Source organism: Chamaea fasciata, unplaced genomic scaffold (genome assembly GCF_029207755.1).
Source record: "Chamaea fasciata isolate MVZ Bird 193981 ecotype frontalis unplaced genomic scaffold, bChaFas1.0.hap1 SCAF_1, whole genome shotgun sequence".
Taxonomy (NCBI): Eukaryota; Metazoa; Chordata; class Aves; order Passeriformes; family Sylviidae; genus Chamaea; species Chamaea fasciata.
Window position 1 is genome coordinate 27,083,983 of NW_027094086.1, and position 19,542 is coordinate 27,103,524.

The 19,542-nt window shown below is 35.2% G+C and overlaps 1 protein-coding gene across 4 annotated transcripts in view; it reads right to left on the reverse strand.

Moving 5' to 3' along the window:
- Window positions 1-2,611: 2,611 nt before the first annotated feature.
- Window positions 2,612-19,542, reverse strand: part of WWP1 (WW domain containing E3 ubiquitin protein ligase 1) — a 58,737-nt gene continuing 41,806 nt past the window's right edge. For all 4 annotated transcript variants that reach the window (XM_066179193.1, XM_066179213.1, XM_066179182.1 and 1 more), the window contains exons 11-24: window positions 17,554-17,608; window positions 17,378-17,462; window positions 17,149-17,277; window positions 16,146-16,218; window positions 15,982-16,053; window positions 14,903-14,991; window positions 12,149-12,308; window positions 9,378-9,511; window positions 9,136-9,276; window positions 8,090-8,210; window positions 6,792-6,896; window positions 5,357-5,453; window positions 4,976-5,048; window positions 2,612-3,761 (exon numbers count right to left, since the gene is read on the reverse strand). In XM_066179193.1, the coding sequence (XP_066035290.1) occupies window positions 3,662-3,761; window positions 4,976-5,048; window positions 5,357-5,453; window positions 6,792-6,896; window positions 8,090-8,210; window positions 9,136-9,276; window positions 9,378-9,511; window positions 12,149-12,308; window positions 14,903-14,991; window positions 15,982-16,053; window positions 16,146-16,218; window positions 17,149-17,277; window positions 17,378-17,462; window positions 17,554-17,608 (1,434 nt within the window). In that variant the 3' untranslated portion in view covers window positions 2,612-3,661. The remainder of the gene's footprint in view (window positions 3,762-4,975; window positions 5,049-5,356; window positions 5,454-6,791; window positions 6,897-8,089; window positions 8,211-9,135; window positions 9,277-9,377; window positions 9,512-12,148; window positions 12,309-14,902; window positions 14,992-15,981; window positions 16,054-16,145; window positions 16,219-17,148; window positions 17,278-17,377; window positions 17,463-17,553; window positions 17,609-19,542) is intronic.

Sequence of the window (19,542 nt, forward strand, 5' to 3'; positions counted from 1 at the left end):
TACGTGATCCTGTCTGTTCATTTACATGGGAATGAAGGGGCTTCATTCACCTGCAGGGTCTATAGTTAGACAGAAAAGGCTGGAAGAGTAATAGCATGGGGTTTTAATTAAGTTTTTTACACTTTTAAGCTACAAGTTATTTATAAGGAATAATGAGAAATGTGACTAGCATAAGTTTAAAGAAAGGAGGGACAGGGCTATGACATATTATCATCCTGCAGTTTTTTCTACAGTGTTTTCCTGTGAGGTTCAATGGCTTTCAAGAGTAATAAATGCTCCTACAGATTTATCATTAAGGCTGCACCATCTTAATTCCAGTACTATTAAATGCTAGTGTTTGACTTTGCAGAAAGTGTTGTGGTTTAAAATAAAAAATGAAGGAAAAAAGAACAATTGGGGAACATCTAAGAAAATCCCTTTATGGGTGATATCAGCATGTGCAGCGAGAAGCTGTTTGATTTAGTGGCTGTAAATATTTGCTGGCCACACACACTTTTACCCTAGATTGCAACAACAGGAGGAATAAACACTCCCAGTACATTAGAAAGGAGCTACTGTTTGTAGACATGAAACTTTCTTCGTGGTCATTCTACTATGTTGGCAGGAATTTTCACCAGAAATACAAAGTAACCTAAGTTAGGTGCCCGCCAAACAATACATTCCAATTACCCAAGAGAAAAAGTGAACCAAATAACAAAAAAAATGGTAAGCAATGTGTGGTATTGTCAGTAGAACAGCCTAGAAAATACCAAATGTTTGCTTTACTAGGAAAGGGTATTGCTATCTCTAGGAGGAAGGTGAGGAACAGCACAGAATGCTTACACTAAGAAACCAAGCCTGTAAAAATTCAGGGCTGAAAGAGAATCTGGGGCTTAAATTAAAGCCTGAAGCAGTTAAAACAGGGTTTTCTCAAATACCATGAAGTTATATTTTTCTATTAGTAAAGCATCATAATGAAGTCCTCTATGTCACAGTGTCTCAGGGTGGATGATAGAGTGTATGAGAGAGAATTTTCTCCATTCATATTCTACAAAAACATCTGCATACTTGCTTCTAGTAGCTTTGTGGTAGAGACACCTTTACTTGGGTGCCTTTTCTACTGCTGCACAAAGGAAGAATATTCAGGTACTGAGTAACAGCTATGGAGTGTGTGGTGAAAAGCAGCTGAGTTGCAGGAAGAAAGAAAACAAAAATCTTGAGCTACACAACCGCTCCTTCAAGTAGTAATACCTCCCTACTTCCCTGGTCTGGTCTCCAACCATTGCTACGTTCCCTCTTTTTGCTGTCTTACTCCCCCCAAATATAGGTGAAATATGGGGAATTCAAGTGGGAAAAGAAAAAATTACAACATAGTCTTACTGAAATTCCCAGAAAATTCAAGTACTGTACACACACACAGGTATATTAATTTTGCTTTCTTTTCCTCTGAAGCCATTATTTCAGTCAGGCCCTTGACACCAATTCACAGATCATACACATGGACAGAAAGCTACTGGATTTTTTTTTTTTTTTTTCATACTTAACTAATCCTTACCCCCAGGAAAAACTACTCCAGGTATGAGACAGCTAGTTACCAAAACAATAAAACAACTACATTCTTGTGATGTGCTGTCTTTTTTATTTCGTTCAGTTACTCACAGATTCACAAAATTCAGCAGTTGGTAGTGGGTCACCAAGTCATTCATTAGTGCAAATTCATTAACTGTGACATTCAGCCTTCCTTGTCTTTTAGGCAAGTGACACACACTCCTGGTGCCTGGCCTTTGATCTTCTTGGTTTGTTTTCCTAAACATCCTCCATTCTAACCAGCATTAAGTGATAATTTCAGTGGATTTGCACTTCAAATGAATTTAGTGCTATATAAAAATGGTTTTGCAGAAGGTAGTTGGTGGTGTATGAAAAACCTTCAAGGTGGTGGAAATTTTTGAAGCTCTTACAGAAAAGTTCATGTAAGACAGCAGTCTGTTTGGACCCGCTGCACCACTGCTGTGACCAGAGCTCTGCACAGGTACAGCTCCCAGTGTAAGCTGTGCATATTGAATACAAAGCCTTGAGACAATCCAATATGTAGAAAAATAAATTTTTGGCAGAATTCAGCTGCTGCATTGGAAAGATACATGAACAGATATAGCTTTTTTTTCTGCATGTACACTTTTAACAGTGCAATATGATATGTTAACACAAGTGTGTTGAATCGTATTCTAAAATCATTTTCATGTGTGTACAAAATTCTGTGTAATTTAAATGTAATGGAATTTACAGGTAATATTTAAAGCATATTACAAATGGTGGTTTAAAACACATTTTTACTCTATAATAAGGAAGCACAGTTTGCTAAAAGTAGCATTTAATATAATTCACATGAATAAGGTGTTAAACTTTAGTATTTTTTAACACATCTTTGCAGTTCAGCAAATCTATGCCAATAAAATGCCAATAAAACTAATTTTAAAATTATTTTGTATTGTGCACTTAGGACAAACCTGACCTACATAAAAGGATGACAGGTTTTAGGTGTATTTCATTCAAGTACATCTAAATTTCTGTAAGAACTTTAGAGAAATGAGATTATTTAATACTAAATAATATTTTTATCTGTGCAAAGCTTAAGTAACTTTCATTTTATTTGAATTTATTAGATCCAGTATCTGAAACTGAACAAGAACACAGAAAGCAGCAAAATTCACATTACCTTTTGTATACCCTTATAGCTCATTTTACATTAATATAACTCTACAAAGTTATAAAAAGAACATCACAGATTGAAAAGGGAAACCAAACAAAACAAAACCAAATTTCAAAAAAAAAAAAAGCCTGCAAGACACCAGACCAAGAAGAGAATGGGTATTATTTTCTCTTTTATTATTTTTCTTTGAAGATTACCTAACATCCCCGTGGTAATAACCCAAGGTACTATGTAAACAAATTTCAATGCTGCTCAAATGAATTAAAATACTCTGTTCAGCTCCTTCAGTAAGTCAGAACAGTGGCACCAATTCCTTTCAACATTAAATCACATTCATCTCATTGTACATGACTCTTGTGCAAGTAGTAAAGGCTTTATTCATGACCTTGGCTACATCAGTAGAGAGGGATATATCAGCTATTTATGTATTTAAAAAAACTGACAGAAGAACAGATTCTGTCATCTCAAATACCAGCAGCATCTTTCTACATATTTAGGATACGTTTGGCCTAAGCCTTTAACACCTTTTAGAACAGCCATGCAGTAAAACAAACTTGGAGATGTTTCTTTAGAGAACACTGAGCAGTTTAAACATTTTTCTGAATGATAAAGCCAAGATAAAGCAAATCCAGGCCCTTTTAAATGGCTGCAACTTTTCATATACTTAAAGCTCTATAAAACTAGAGCCCATTAGTATATATATTTATATTTTATATATATATTTTTAAATAAGTCTCTTGTTTGCTTTCAAAATTTATGGAGGGGTTTTTCTGGTCTTTTGAAAGGGCAATAAATAAAAGTAGAAAAGGCTGAACTGTTTTGCATATATTTGTGGAAGAACAGAGAACAATTAAACTTTTAGAGTTCCAGAAAGATCACTGTACAGAACAAAAAGCTTATATACAATTAAGTGTGCAATTTTAGTTGGCTGGGCCTTTTATTATGCAAGATATCCTTTTTGTCTAGAAGCCACTTCTACTCTTGTCCAAATCCCTCCGTTTCTTCAATGGCAAAGAGCAACTTCTCTTTTAGTTGTTCATAGCTTTTATATGGTGGCAAATCCAAACGATTAAAACTGAGCAGGAAAAAAACAGAATTTTGTTAAGTTTATCTAAATCCCAGGTAGAACTCTACAGAACTCAGTTGTTATAGTAGAAGTTACAAATGTTCCGATCTTACAATTAGAAAAAAATAACAATCAGCACAATCTCACTGCCGTGGCATTTCTACAAGAAGTAAAAACAGACCAAGTTTCAGAGGAATATTTTAAGAAACAAAAGACTGTTACCAGATAAAAAACCAGAATGGTGAAAGACTAAAGACTGTCCAAGATACAGAGAACTATAATACTTAGAAAAAATATCATATAAAAACATAATAATTACAATAATAATTACTTATAATAGTAATACATAGAAAAGGAAATTTTCAGCATGAAGTTTAATATAGTCTTAGTTTGAAGCATTTCCAAATTTCAAAAACAGCATGAAAAAGCTGAACATTTCTCCTTCCTACACAAGCTTGGATAGAGGTGGGTGTTTTTTCCCCTCTAAACTTTGCCCTGAAAGGCGTCTGCCAAAACATTTCATTCCATGTCTTCCCCAAAATTATCCTAGACGAGATATGTTTAGCTCTTTCAAACATCACTTAAAATCCAGAGGAGAAAATGTAAAATGGAGGATACCCTTAAGTAGTTTAAAAGTATGATGAATAATATTGTCACGGGTTGCCAAAGGAAAGTGTGTCCATTTTGCACAATTTATACAAAAGACTGACCTGTGTACCTGATGCACCAGTTCAGAATGCACAGGAATGCTACGGCAATAATGGCCCATCTAAAGCCTGGTGGGAAAAAGTATCAGCATTCTTGGCTAAGCATCCTTGTTTTGAAGGTTTGCTGTCATTTCTTTCATGCTACTTCTTCTCGTAACTATACATTTTGTAATGTCACTGCATAAAAATTGTATCTAATAAGTATGTGCCTACTACTAACATGACTTGTTCAGTAATCTAATATTCTCTAAAGGAATTAGGAAAATACCTTTCAGTTCTACGCAAGGATGTTCCCATACTTTTGATAGATCTGACACTGATGAACTGTTCAGCACAGTTGCGGAATTTAAGAAGAGGGCAACTAGGAAATTTTCCTACATTGGCATGTCAGGGCAATTAAATGAAGCTGAAGATGGAGGTAAAGAATTGATCCAAATTAGATTTCATTTGATTTGGCCAATGCAAGCCTGTAAGAGATAAACCACTAAAGGTACAGAGAGTTTACACAGAACTCACCAAGTGTGACTTCTAGGTAACCAGGTTTCCTTACCGACTTTTTCAATGCAGAATTTTTGAGGACCATTACTTCCTAGAAAAGAAGATTTTACACAGTAAAGTGTAATCTGTTCCTTTTTAAGTAGGATACATGATATATACGTGACATAAGACGCAACTCAGATACAGCAGAGTTCATTAGTTACATGAACATGCTTCTCACAGAAACAAGCTAATTTCCAAAAAGTTTATAAACATATTAATGGGATTTATGATATAAAAAGCCTTTCTAGATCCAAGGTGATGAACATGAAATTCCTCTTATCTGTACACCTGCAGCATGGTTCATTTGCAAATGAAACAGTGACAACGTAAAAACAGTTCTGGTTACTTTTTACTTACCCATAAGTTCAGCAAATCCACCCAGTGGTAATCTGCAAGTGCCAGTGACAAACTGCAGAAGTCGCATGCGAACCTCGTTGTCTGTTTCTTTTACAAACTAGGCACAGAAATGGAAATTACTTGATAAAAAGCTTTAACACAGTTGGATTTAAAAAAAAAAAAAAAACATAAAATGGTTGAAAAAGTATACTTCCATTTAAAAATACACCATCTTGTTTGGTACCAGTTTGCATTTCTTTACTTTAACAAAATGGGGTGGAGGGAAAAGTACAGAGATTTCAGATTATAAGCACTGTCAGCCATTATAATGTGAAGGCTGGGAACAGCAAATAAGACGAATCCATACCTATTTTATTCTACACTGAAATATAAATCATGCCAATGAAGACTACTGCCATTGTTATTAAACACAGCCCTAGTCTAGCCACAGACTCTGGGTATTTCAAGACTAAGAAAAACTTGCATATAAATTATTATTTCAGTACCAAGCATCTTTAAAAGATGTATCATCAGATCTTACAAAATAAATAAGATAGGAATTTTTTTTTGCATCCCTAAGAAAAACTTAGTCAAAAGCATCTCTAAAATGCTGATTTTGCAAAACATAGGAAGACCCTAGGTCTGACTTCTCTTCAGGAAAATTCATAGAAATTGTGAGCCTGAATAGTATTTGAGGGTTTTCCTTAGCCAACTTCATTAAAACATGAGGGAAGATTAGTCAGTGCTAGACTGGAACAGTTAATATGACAAATAATCATAAGTACTATGTGACATTTTTAGATCACAGAATCAGAATGGTTTGGGTTGAAAGTGACCTTTAAGATGATCTAGTTTCAGCCCCTCTGCCACAGCAGGCACGCTTTCCTCTAGACCAGGTTGCTCAGAGCTCCATTCAGCCTGGCCTTGAATACCTCCAGGGATGGGGCATCCACAGCTTCTCTGGACAATCTATTCCAGTGCCTCACCACCCTCATAGCAAAGAACTTCCTCCTAATATCTAACCTAAAGCTACCCTCTTTTTGAATCCATTTCCCCTTGTCCTGTCACTACATGCCCTTATAAAAAATCCCTCTCCTTCTTTCTTGTAGGCTCCCTTCAGGTACTGGAAAGTGAAGATGTACAAGTGGACTACATATAAGAACATTTAGAAAGGTAGATCGCTAAGAATAAAATAAACCTCACTGAATAATCAGTAAAGACAAGATACAGAAGAAAATATTCATAAAACAGCATCCAAATGTCATGTGTGTATCTATCTGCCATTTCTCACCCTAAAATATCCTCCCTAAAGACCAGTAATCCTCCTTTCCTTCTCTGAAAAGAAAAAAAGAAGCTGTAAGAACCTTCATTTGGACAGCCCTCCACTCCACATGTCATTTGTGCTACAGATCAAAACAAAACCTACAGAAGTCAGAAATGTCAATGATTAACAAACCTGCCAGAACCATATGATCTGCTTGCTATTCCTTGTGTAATGACGATAAACAGTGTTCCTCTGCCAGTCTGCTAAATCAACTTCTTGCATACCACAGAGCATAACCTAGAAAAGAGAATGATTTCTTCACATTACCCACATAAATTAGGAGTACTTCCTATTTTGTATGAGACTTGGTAACAAAAATGAAAGTTTCTGCTCTGAAAAAAGGACTGGTAATTTTTTCATTTTACTACACAATTAGATTTTCCTTTATCCTACATTTACAGAGCTACTCCAAAATTGTGTATGTATTTAAGTGGTCTGAAAGACTGAATACCAGAAACTTGGTATCTTCCAACTAATAGCTCAATAATAAAAGATACTACCTTTCCCACAAGAGGATTTTTTACATTAAGGAGTGTATTTCCATTAAATCTTTCCATTAAATCTTCACCTCATATTCCACAACCATGATGATTAAATTGCTGCAACTTCTACTACTAATAAAGATAAAACATACTGCAAAGTGCAAGTCTGAAAAGTATTCATTACAAGTGGCAATGAAAGCTGAAAGTTCTAAAGGCAGAGCCTTCTACAAAACTGAACACTGAATAAGACTCAGCAAAGTCTTTTCTTAGAAAAAAATCCTCCCTATTTAACTTAAGAAGGTTTCAGAAAACTGCTCATTATACAGAGGGAACATTGGCAAGTCACACAGAAATAAATGAGCACAGCACTACAGAGCCTTTTGTCCCTACTCCAAATCACAACCCCAAGAGTGAACATAGGCCAGGCTGATTGTAAAGTAAACATGGAGCATGCAAGCAATCCCTGTTATCATCCCTTGAGTTGCATACTGAGTATCTGCAAAGTTCTGTTTCATGCCTTGTTGGTTCCTCCAGTTTTCTGTCTTTAAATATAAGAACCCTGTAACCTGTCTCTGACCATATATTTGATACTAAGCAATCACTGTACACTATCACCAATCCTGTGTCATCTGTTACATAGTAATCCTACCCATCTACCACAGAGGGAAAACTCTGTGACTCATAGATCCATCAGTGATCTCAGATAATTTCACAGAAAACTTTCAAGTATACATTTTAATGCTGAACACCACAAAACACTGATTCAAAACACTGATTCAATTTTCATCATGAGTTAATCAATCCCACTGCTCCTAATAAATTCTCCATGTTCCAGAAGCTACCAAATGCAGCATCCACAGACAAGAGATTCAAGCTGACCTATCAATTTAATCTCTCCCATACGTATTACCTTTGCAAATGGTAAAAATGCTGAATAAAAAACCTCACCTCCAGTTCCTTTTCATCAAAATAATGCAGCCATTGTAGAGGAACTACTTCATTAAAACCATCAAGAAAAGCTTTGGTTTGTTCTCTAACTCCCCGAGAAAATCGCCACTCTGCCATTAGCCTGGGATAGAGCAAAACCAAATATGAATTAAACATCAATTAGCATTCAACATGAAGAAGTTCAAACACGTAGGATTGAGTATGTGTTCCCATCAGGTAAGAATCCCTCAAGCTTTACTTCTTACACTGTTCAATACCATTAACTGTAAGGAACCTACTATACTATATTATCACAAATCTTCAAATTTAGGTAACAGTAAAGGAGCAAGATGTAACTTAGATTACCATTGCAGTTAAAAAGAAATATTATTATTAACCTTAATTTATCTGTATACTATAGAAACTACTTATCTGAGAAACTAAAAACCGCTATTTAAGTGGGAACTTTATGTGCAGCACTGGACATATACTCTATCACAGAAAAGGATCTGTGTACATCTGCTTTTGGGATCACTGAATAGACAGATCAGAAACAGAGGTTCAGAAAAAGAAGGGCAGTGATAAAATTAGGAAATAAGCAGAAAAGAGTAGCAGAAAGAGTTTTAAAAAAACAGTTGACAGCAACAACTGATGCTAAAAAAGTCACAGCATGTTACACACCATTCTGAATTTCAGTTTCCACATTTATAGCAAAGTTCTATACAATTTTAGAATCTTCTGTCAAATATCTTCCCTCTACCTAGATCTGTTACCTGAAGTCACTGAAAATAGGCTTGCTCATTTCAGTTTCACCTGTTCTACTACTGTACATATAAGACCATGACAAGTCATCTTCTCTCCACACGGTCTCCTTTTGTACCAAGCAATTGTGTACCAAGATAGAAAAATGTACCAAGACACCATTTCAATAACAGTCACAAGAATAACATAGTAACATGGGAAGAAAAAGTAAAAACAAAACCAAACCAACAGAAACCACTGTGTCAAAAAAGACTAAAGCAACATGAGAAACATGGAATATTTTTTCAGCATCTACACCTTCCTACCCAATATATTCTTCTTTGTTCTCTTCAGTTACCAAAATATTTGAACCTCCTGATTTCAGTTCATGTGAGGTTACTTTTCCTAAGAGCTCCATATCCACACAGAAGTACATCTCCAAGTTACACTCCTCAATGTTATTATCCCTAGATGAAAAGAAAAAAAATATTGCAATGAATTCTATATGAACAAAAAAGATCTACAAAATATCAAAGACATGCACAAAAAAAAAAAATAAACTACAAACCTTATCCAAATTAGGGAGTTATAAAATTCAGTATCAATAGATTCCAGGTCTTTAATAGTAAGCTTTTTGCTCAGCATTCGTTTGTAGAAAGGCAGAGAAAAACCAGTGTCAATAAATTTCCCATGAAACAATGCCTGTTGAACAGAAAAATATGATTAGTTTTTACTGAACTACTGAATGTGTTTCTGGACTTGAAGGTTTTTGTTGTTTTTTTCCTTTCTCCTTCAAATAATAAAAAGCACCAAATAGCAGTAGCAGCTTTATGAAGCCATATTTATAAAGAACAAAACAATAGATCAAATGGGAAGCAAAAAAATTGGACAAAATTTATCCAAGCATACGTTATTAATATTTATAAAATCTTTGATTAAAAAAACTTCTCATAAGACTACTTCCTCCTTTCTTGCCTTAATTATGTGAATAGGCATAATTGCCAAGTGTATTTTATCCTACTTGATCAGAATATTTGAGCCTACTTAAGTATTACTGCCATTTTTTACTACATACCTAAATCAAGCAACATCATCCTTTACAGAATGCTACTGCAAGCTTGTAAGAAAGAGCTTCGGGAATCATGGTTTTTTTAGGTGAGTAACAGAACTGAGGAATTAAAGTCTCCACAAAACTGAAAAAAAAACCCCAGACCCAAAATATGGTCACCACACATGCACACAGGGTGTAAGGTGATTTCTAGTACTGAAGCACAGCATTACACACACAGTGTTAACCTCCACACTGACTCAGTGCATCTGAGAGCTCACAGAACACCACATAACCCTTTCTTCCCCTCAGCCTTATCAAGTACACTTTCTTCACTAAAGTAGCTCTTTAAAAAAAAAACCTATCCTAAACACGGGCCATTTATGGCATCCATTGCTTCTTTTCCTCTCAGCTAAAATTCTGTGAGCAGAAGAGCCAATTAACAGCCCATTTCCTCTAGGCTCCATCTTTTTTCCCCATCTAATTTCTCCCTTTTAGGTTTAGTCTAGCATGCATTTTCTTCTGCTTAAGGACACCTTAAAGAGGTTCTCTTAAAGGCCTTTATTTATTTTTTTGTTTACACATCTATTTACTTTTAAACTAGTCTATTCTTCTCATGGGAGGGTAACCTGATAGAAATGCCCTGTCAAGTGCAGCATCTGGGCATATGATTTTCTGCTTTTGCAAAATTAAGCTCTTAAAAATCACCTTATTTGATGTATATGATAATCTTACAGCAAAATATAAAAGTTGCCTCAGCCAACTTCATTTAACAGGTTTTTATTATGAAGTTAGATGTGTATTCTTTATGTTTAATCCTGTTTCAGTTGAAAACAACTGCAGCTACTTCAGTACTTCAAACTAAAAATCTCACTACTGTTTTGTAACTGTGAGAAGGATAGAAACTGCAACTTCATTTCCCAGTTGCATTATTACCTGAGCTATCTTAAGCCACTAGAGGGTATCCCAGGAAGCACTGAAGAAAGTTCCATCCAGTATAAACCATGAACACACTCAAGCCTTGCAAGAGACCACATCAAGCAGCATTACATAGGTTGTTCTCTTGCCCCAGTTAGAGAATTTAAAATATAAACACATAAATACTTCAGGGAATAAAAGTTTATCTTTTAATTGCAATAATTACTTTAATTAAGTTCTCTACTATGATCTGTACTGTTATGAAATAGCTTTCCTGAAGTCAACATTTCTTACACACAAGATCAAAAATCACCAGCTGAAAGAAACACTGGCTCTAGCATCTAACTGGCTTTATCACGCCTTCCTGCTAAGTGGCCCTGTAAGTTGCTGAGGACACTAAAATAAAGAAAAAAGGTGGCAGCCTATTGAAAGTGCTAACCCAATGAGGTAATTTTTCATGACAGCACAAAAAATTGTGAACTCAGTCATAAAATGCTTGAAATCAGAGATTGTCATAACTGAATACATTTCTTAAGAAGCATCTATAAGAATAGCAGAACTGAGAAACCACCCAAACCTAATTTACTTGAAGTCTAAAAGTATTTTTTCATTTATGTTATACTTGGCTTGTTTTTATTTTAATTTTATACAAAAACCCTGAACAACACAAGGCAATAGTCTCTTCAGTATGAAAATGCACTTGTATCTACTGTTTTTGGGTCCACTATTCACCAAGTTGAGGGATGCTGCTGAGGACTACCTGTAGACATGATGATTATGTGGAAAGATGACTGTATCACTGCATGGAAGGAGAGAAATGTGACAGAACAGGAGTCACTATAGAAGACCAACTCAGTGATACTGAAGAAATGATACAACATGACTGATCAGTTTGTAGTTTAAGAGAAATCGGATGGCAGAGAATCAGCTCCCTGTCAGCTTCTGGTCTCCTCAGTATCTGACTTTTATATCCAAGCATATATATTTAAATTAAGGCCCAGCGTACTCTGCAAAATATTTTAACTCATTTTTTCAAGTATACTAAGGTATACCAAGTCCAACTGAGGAGCCTTTTTCCCAAAATATTAGTCACATTTTTCAGAGCATCAGTATTCAGACACTGAGACAACAGTTTGCATGAAGTACACACATCCAATTGATGAAAATAAAATATTATATTGAATGCCATATTAACTTTGATCACTCTCCCAGGAAACACAAGTGTGCAAGGGACTTAACTCTCAGGAAATAGGCCTTAATCTTCCATTTCTTTATTTTTCATTAATTTAACCTTTAATAACTGTACAAACAAATAGTGTTTAGGAGTAAATGTATAGCTACAGCAAATATAAAACCTTAAAAATCTAACCTACCATGGCAATAAAGCGCCCAATGAAACAGAAATATGAAAGATGGTCAGGATTGATTGTTGATGCTGGATTTATCTGCAGGCAATAGTTGCTCTTGCCAGCATATTCAAATAGGCAGTACATAGGGTTCAGTACTTCATGGGAAAGCAAGAAAAACCATTCTCTAAGGGAAAAAAAACACGTATACACATAAAAACCATCAAATACAGATGTTTATCAGCAATCCCCTTAGGTAACTAACAAAATGGTCAAAATATATGCAAACTTTGAAAAATAATATAAACAGTGTTGTATTATAATCACAGAATAATATATGGTATTATATATTTCTTTAATATAGAAAATTAATTATCAGACCCAATAATGTTAGAAAATCATGGTTTCCAAAATTTAGAAATGATAGTAAAGATTTTCATCTTGAACACACCCTCACAGCGCAGGTTTTAGCTGCCTATCAGTAACATTTTTTTCTAACACAGCCCTTGTCTCAACCAGTACACAGCGTTTACCCTCCTCATGCCTGACTTTATTGTCTACAACTCACATCTTTACTCAAAAAAAAATCACAGATTATTCCATACTTATTATAAACAATTTAGATAAAACAAAACAAATTGAAACCTCTGCACACCTTAATTGCTTTTCCAGTCTGACAGCAAAACACTCACTGAGTTATTGTAGCTTAAAGAATTACCATGTATTGGTTAAGCCTACACAACATGACAGTGTAAAAGTATCTTTTTGCTGAGGTTAAATTTAGACATGTTTATCACCACTTTAATTTTTTTCAACTCAGCTGATCTGAAATAACACCAGAATCTGGTATTTCAGTGTTCAGACAGGTGATTTTTATAATATTTCTTGCTATATAGTATTTGCACATAGTATTTGCAGAGACATCAGAACAGTCCTACACACTCAGGAGCTTTTATATCAGGCACTAAAGGTTTGGTACTAAACAACCAGGCCTAGGGATAACACATAAAAACAGCTGAAAGTCTGTCCTAAAACAACTGTAGGGGCTGAATTCCACTCTGACTGCCTTTCAGCTGTCACAGTTAAGAGGCCTCTCTTCTATCCCCTCTGTCTATTTACTCAAGATCAAGGAATAGAAATGAGGTTTCTCCTAAGAGTGCACATGAAACTAAAGTCATGGATCATGATCCACTATGATACGCTTCCAACCCAAGGCCAAGCAGAGTAAACAGAGAAAGACAGCCAGGATCCAATAACCCTAACAGGGTACCGTGTATCTTCCAGTAAGCAAGAGAATGTTGTACAGCATTCTAGGCAAGTTTCATACTGAGACAATTACATTAACTACATAGAAGCATCCAATTTAATAGGCATTTAAATTAGAACAAGTCAGAGGGAGGAATAAACTAAATCTGTCACTAACAAGAAGTTGCAGAAGTAATGAATATTTCACATCAACAGCTAAAACTTGCCACAGGACATAATGTCAGGTTGGTCCTGTTACATGCAAGGTAAAAAACTGACAGGAACACTGAGTTTAGTCTGCTGAGAGACAATTGACCTATATTTGTATTAATGCAGTATTTCATTAGTCAGTACATGAACATTTATTTAGTGTCACTTAAGAATTCTCAGCTCAAGTTACAGTAAGATCCTGGTGCTGGCTCTCAGTTTCACATACAAAGTCTTGGGCAAGACTTAAGTAACTATGAAATTATGAAACTACACTACTTATGTAATATTTATTTATTTATTTATTCTCCTTTCTTTGATTAACACACTTCAGTTAAATTATTCTAAAATCTTTTCTGTCGAATGATCTATGAACTGTTCCAGTTCCCACCCTAAACCTATGGCCCTCACAATAGAAACACCAACCAAACAAAACCCATGCAAAGCAAAAACTGAATTCCTCCCTGCAATCACTCCCCAAAAGTCTATGTGATACTCTAATCAGAAACAGAACACCACACACCCAAAGCTGAACCTTCCTTACTTATAAATACTACACATTTTCACTGAATTCAGTTTTAACACAGGAAGCCACATAAAACCAGAAAAAAACAAAACCTGAACATCTTTATGTTTAAAAAAAAAAAAAAAAACACCTAACAAGAAAAATTGTATCACCCACGACCTCTTCCAATTCCCTGGATATACAGTAGTACTGAACTTTTTTCCAAGCAATAACAATTTATTCCAGTGGCTGGCAGCAGTAGTCAGTGGTTGTATACTCTGTGGTCAAGAAATGAAACCTTGTCTATGGTTTTCCTGTTATCAGATTTTTCCCCTTTGAGTTCTACTTCAGATTCTACAAAAACCCATAGTCCAGCTGTTTCACATTCCAGTGGAGCCAACATAGTCTGTCTGTTGTTCCTTCATGCCTGCACTACTCTCCTTTCATTTATTCTCTTTCTGTTCTTATCAGCCCCAATCCGGTGTTCACTTGACATTTTTCCAAATAAGCAGAACACTTTATTTTCCCACAGTCTCCACTTCTAGGAAAACTGAACTTCCTGATAGAAAGTTCCTGTAATAACTCAGTCTAGAGCAATTAATTTCATTCCAATTTAAACATTGCTCTTTGTCAAAGAACTGAACAACTGAGACCATAGTTTTACCAATGTGAAGTTGTAATCTGTGAAAATAGCCAGTGCTGCCAGTTCCACCTCCTTAATACATTTAGGGAGACTAAATGGTACCTAGGGTCAAACTACAAGAGAAATCAAGGCTAGAGTGATATTAAAAAAAATAAAAACTATTTAAGAAAAATTCTTTTACCTTGCCAAGCCACCATAATCCAATCCTTCTTCTCCTCTAAATATAACATATAATCTTCTCCTCAAATCATAGGGTTTTAATGCCATAATCTATCAAAGAAAGTAATTAATAAGTACAAATTATGCATTGTCACTACATCACTCATTCAGATTTAATTTATGTTGATACAGAAATTGTATAAATGTCAAATGTTACACAAATTTGAAAAGCAAGTAGACCATCTCATGGAAAAAGCAACCAACGAAATATACACAAAAATACCAACTTGGACTTAAAATCCTTGAGCAGCAGACTGCCAGCAAGTGGAAGGAATATCTGGAAAGTATTGCTGTATGGGTACCCTGTTTTTACATTCTTCCTAAGGCAGTCATTATTTAAGGAAAACAGGCAAAAAGGCACTTCATCTGATACATATTTTTTTTTGTTTTAGGGAAATCACTTACAAGAAATAATTTAATCCACACTAAGTTCAATATACTTTCATTTATAATATACTTTTTACTTATAGAAAATCCCTGCCAAGAAGTCTTGTGGTGACAGCAGCAAGAATTTTCACCATACATTGTCTGCAGACTGTAAGAGCTCAAGAACTGTAAGCTTCAATTACACAGAGTTAATCTTTGAAGGACAAAGCAGGACACCAGTTTTAACTGGAGGGAACAACATATTCTAAGGTATCTAAACACACACAGGAATCAGAAAAGCAAAACCAATGTCACTGATGCCACAGGTGGTTAGGCTATGGAACTCTACTACGCGAGGCTGTAGATGTAAAAAGTTCACAAGAGGAGCACAGACAAGCTCAAAGAAGAGAAATCCCTTGAGGATTATTAAAACACTCAGAAACCACTTCAAGCTCAAGAAGCATTTGAATTGTAAACAGCTGGAAAATGAAAGATCATGTGGTAAAAGTATTATATACAATACTTCTTTTCTTAGTCTTCCCTAAGAAACCCCCACTAGCTAATATCAGGGGAAGATTACTGTGCCTGAAGGACCATTAGTCTGAACTAGCTATGGCCATTTTTGTTCTTCTGCTTTGTCTTGATAAACAAACAAAATAATTTTTGCAGGCTTACTTGCTGGAAGGAATCCTCAAACAGTGTCTGCCTGGATACATTGATTTTCACGTGACTTGGCAATGCATTGGACTGTAATCATAAAGCAATAACATTAAAAGGCAGCACATATATATGTAAAAACTCACATAGTTTCAATAAATAAATAATTACTAAATCAATACCTGACACAAGTAACGGAAATGAGCAAGTTTCCACCTAAAACTACGCTCATAAGCAATCTGTGGCCCTTTATTTCTGTAAGAAAACATATTTGAGATACATTAGGCATGCAGACATCAAATAATATTTTCAGTGCTAAACAACAGCATGAAGTTTTTTAAAACACAAGAATTGTTATTGTAGGATATGACGAAATGCAGCTGATGGTTTGGAACGCCAGTCTTCCTTTCCACCATCCCTTGCCCATGGTATTTTTACAAGTCAATTTACCAAATTTGATAGAAAGATTAAAGATCAAGAGGATATCAAATCCCTATGAAATGTGTAAAAGCGACAAGTCATAAAAAGGAGAGACATCTAATTTACCATCTTCACTGAGAGAAAGACTGCTAAATTAGCCTTTATAAACTCAGCTGCTTCTGGAACTATGAAGGACTTTCTAGCGCAACATTCTACAGGCTCGTTGAATGATAAGTCATCAGTATGTTGTCCGAAGTAAACCCTACCCCATATAAAACATTAAGAAAGCCACTATAGGTTGGGTCAATACTTCTAATCAAAATATTTAAAAGAAGGTTTGCATGTAAACTTTTTCAGAAGTGTTTAGAACTACTTTGTTTAGACATTACTGTTGCTAGAGTGTGTATCATTATAGCAATACTCATAATGACCATTTGCTGTTACTTTAAAAATGCAACTATTAGTTACATTAGTTCATTATTCAAGTTAACCTCATTGCCCCTCTCAGTTTATAAAATTATTACAATCTTGGTATTTCAAAAGCATATAAAAACTACTGAACATTAGAGCAGTACAGCAAAATGTGTCATAGATAAAGTCACAAATAAAATTTTAAAATGTGTTAAATTTATAATATAAAAACTTGTTCATAATTTAGTGTGCAATTCCAGCTAAAAGTGTAGGTCATTTTATAGCATGAGAAAACTTCATTATTAAACTACAACAAGGTAAAACATTCAAAAATACATTTAATTTCTCACTTACACAGAAGATTTCCCAGTACGAGGATCATTGAAGGTGGTGGTTCTTGTATTATGATCAACAAAGTATCTGACACCTTCTCTGGTATATCTGATTTCCCAGCCCTCTGGAAGAGGGTCCTCATTTTGTAAACTGCAAAAGAAATTGCAGGCAGTGCTTTTTCCCCCCATATCACAATATAAAAGAATTAAGCAAGATCTTTTGAATCTGCACAGTCATTATACACACCTACCCTTGAGTTCGAGGGTCTTCCCACTGTGTTGTCTTTGTGTTATGATTTACAAAATACACCCTATCATTTGAATCCACTCTCCTTTCTAAGGGAAAAAAAGAAAAAAGTCCACTGTTCAACCGCATTTCAAATTTCTGTAACTGCCACTTCTTGAAATCCACAGTTAATTAACTTACCCCAGCCTGGTGGTAAAGGCCCAAGTGGATCATTTTCTGCTGACAACATCGAAGCCTATTTAAAAACAAGAGGAATTTCAGTGAGGCCAAATATTATTCATATTATTTTCTCAGTGTGTTCTAAGATTACCACTAGTCCTGAAGATTATTCATTCTACAAAAAAAAACCAAACAAAAAAACCCCCCATCATGCCATTTTTCACCTGATTTTGCAAAGAAACTTAGATTATATGATAATAAGATGTGCTTTTTGCACGCTTGTTTCCAACACAATCTACCCTCCCTTTCCCCTCCTACAGCAAACTTGAGCACTCATACAAAGAGGCGCAGCTCACACAAGTTTTGAGGAAGCATGTATCAGCAGATAAGCACTGTGTTCTTGCTTAAGAACACATTTTACCATAATAAACATTTCCAAGCACAGTGACTATTGCCAACATAAGGGGTTTTGCTTCCTCAGTACATTATAACTTCCCTGGATGTTTGGCTATTTTCAAACATTGCCTTTTTTTTTTAATGCAGCTGCATTCATATGCAGATGGGTAAAATTAAACTAGCATACGGTAAGGTTAAAAGGGAAAAAAAAAAGAGATTACATTATTATGTAAACACATGCTAAGCTCAATATACTGTAACCTTGCAGAAGTCCCCAAGTAGCTCCCAAAAATACAAAGCATGACAAAAAATAAAAATAAAAGGCACAAATCCCACAGACTATAGGAACTATGCTCTGATTTATAATCAAAAGCATCCACCCCTAAAATTTTGTGGTTGCTAACTTTTAGTGTGTGTGGGTGCAGAATGAATTTTGACAGAAGGGAACCAAGGCTTTCCAAGAAGTGTCTTAGGAACTAATGCTGCTTTATACAGCATTTGCAATACAAAACTACCAAATAAGAGTTTACAGGAGCAAATTCAGGCAAAACAAATTTAAGATATTTTTTCTCTGAAGGAGAAATAGATCAAGGATCAGAAGGAAATGCATTAGTTACACACAAAATCGAGCTGTAGTTGTTGCATAGTTGTTCCAGACACATTCTACTACACGTGAACAGAGAATCATCATTATTTCAGCAGCAAATGCAGTTAGTCTTTTCTGCTTTAGGAGACGAAACAATCACAACAACCCTCTAACCAAAGACTTCTCTGTGGTGACTGTAAAAGAATAGTGCACAAAAGCAAAAACCTGTCTGCCAAAGAACTGAATGGTGGCACAGTTCAGATATTTTTGATCTTCTTAATGGGTCTGAGGATGAGTGTGTGGCTGCTGGCCACACAGAGCTGTATATTTAATACTGAAAGACCAAGCAGATTCACTTCCAAAACGACTATGATCAATTATTCCAGGTAAAAATGGAAGTAATTCAAATAACTACAACCCATCCACTTTTCTTTCTTTACATAGCTTAGCTTTGACCATTCAAGGTAATTAAAACATTCTCTAGCTGAAAGTATCAATCTACTTTTTCCCAAAAAATAAAATACAATCTCACTCAAACTGCTACATAGGCAGAGTCCTGGTATGACACCAGAGTATGAAAAGATAGCTATAGTTGGACCTTAACTATTCTAGAAGAAAAGTACACGGAAGCACACTAAGTTAAAAAACTCCCACTCTTTTCTTCACTATCATTTCAATTTCCCCCCTCAATAAACTGTGAGTTCTACCTGGGCAACAGATATAACACTTAGAATTCTAAAGAGATGCAAACAGTCAAGTTTTCTTTTCCTTCAGGTAAACTTCTTATTAATAAATCCTCATTTATTGATTCTAAGGTCAGATGAGACATTTTAAGGAATGGGTCTGTTGTTTTCGGTAAGGGTTATCCTTTAACGAAGGAAGTAACATAATTTAATTTAAAAAATATATTGTTCACCAAAGAACAAATTTAGCAAAAAAAAAAAAATCTTGGCATCAGAAAAGTGAGAGTTTTCTCAGATGTTTTATGCAACTGATCAAAGTAGTACACAAGTACACAAAGCTGGTCA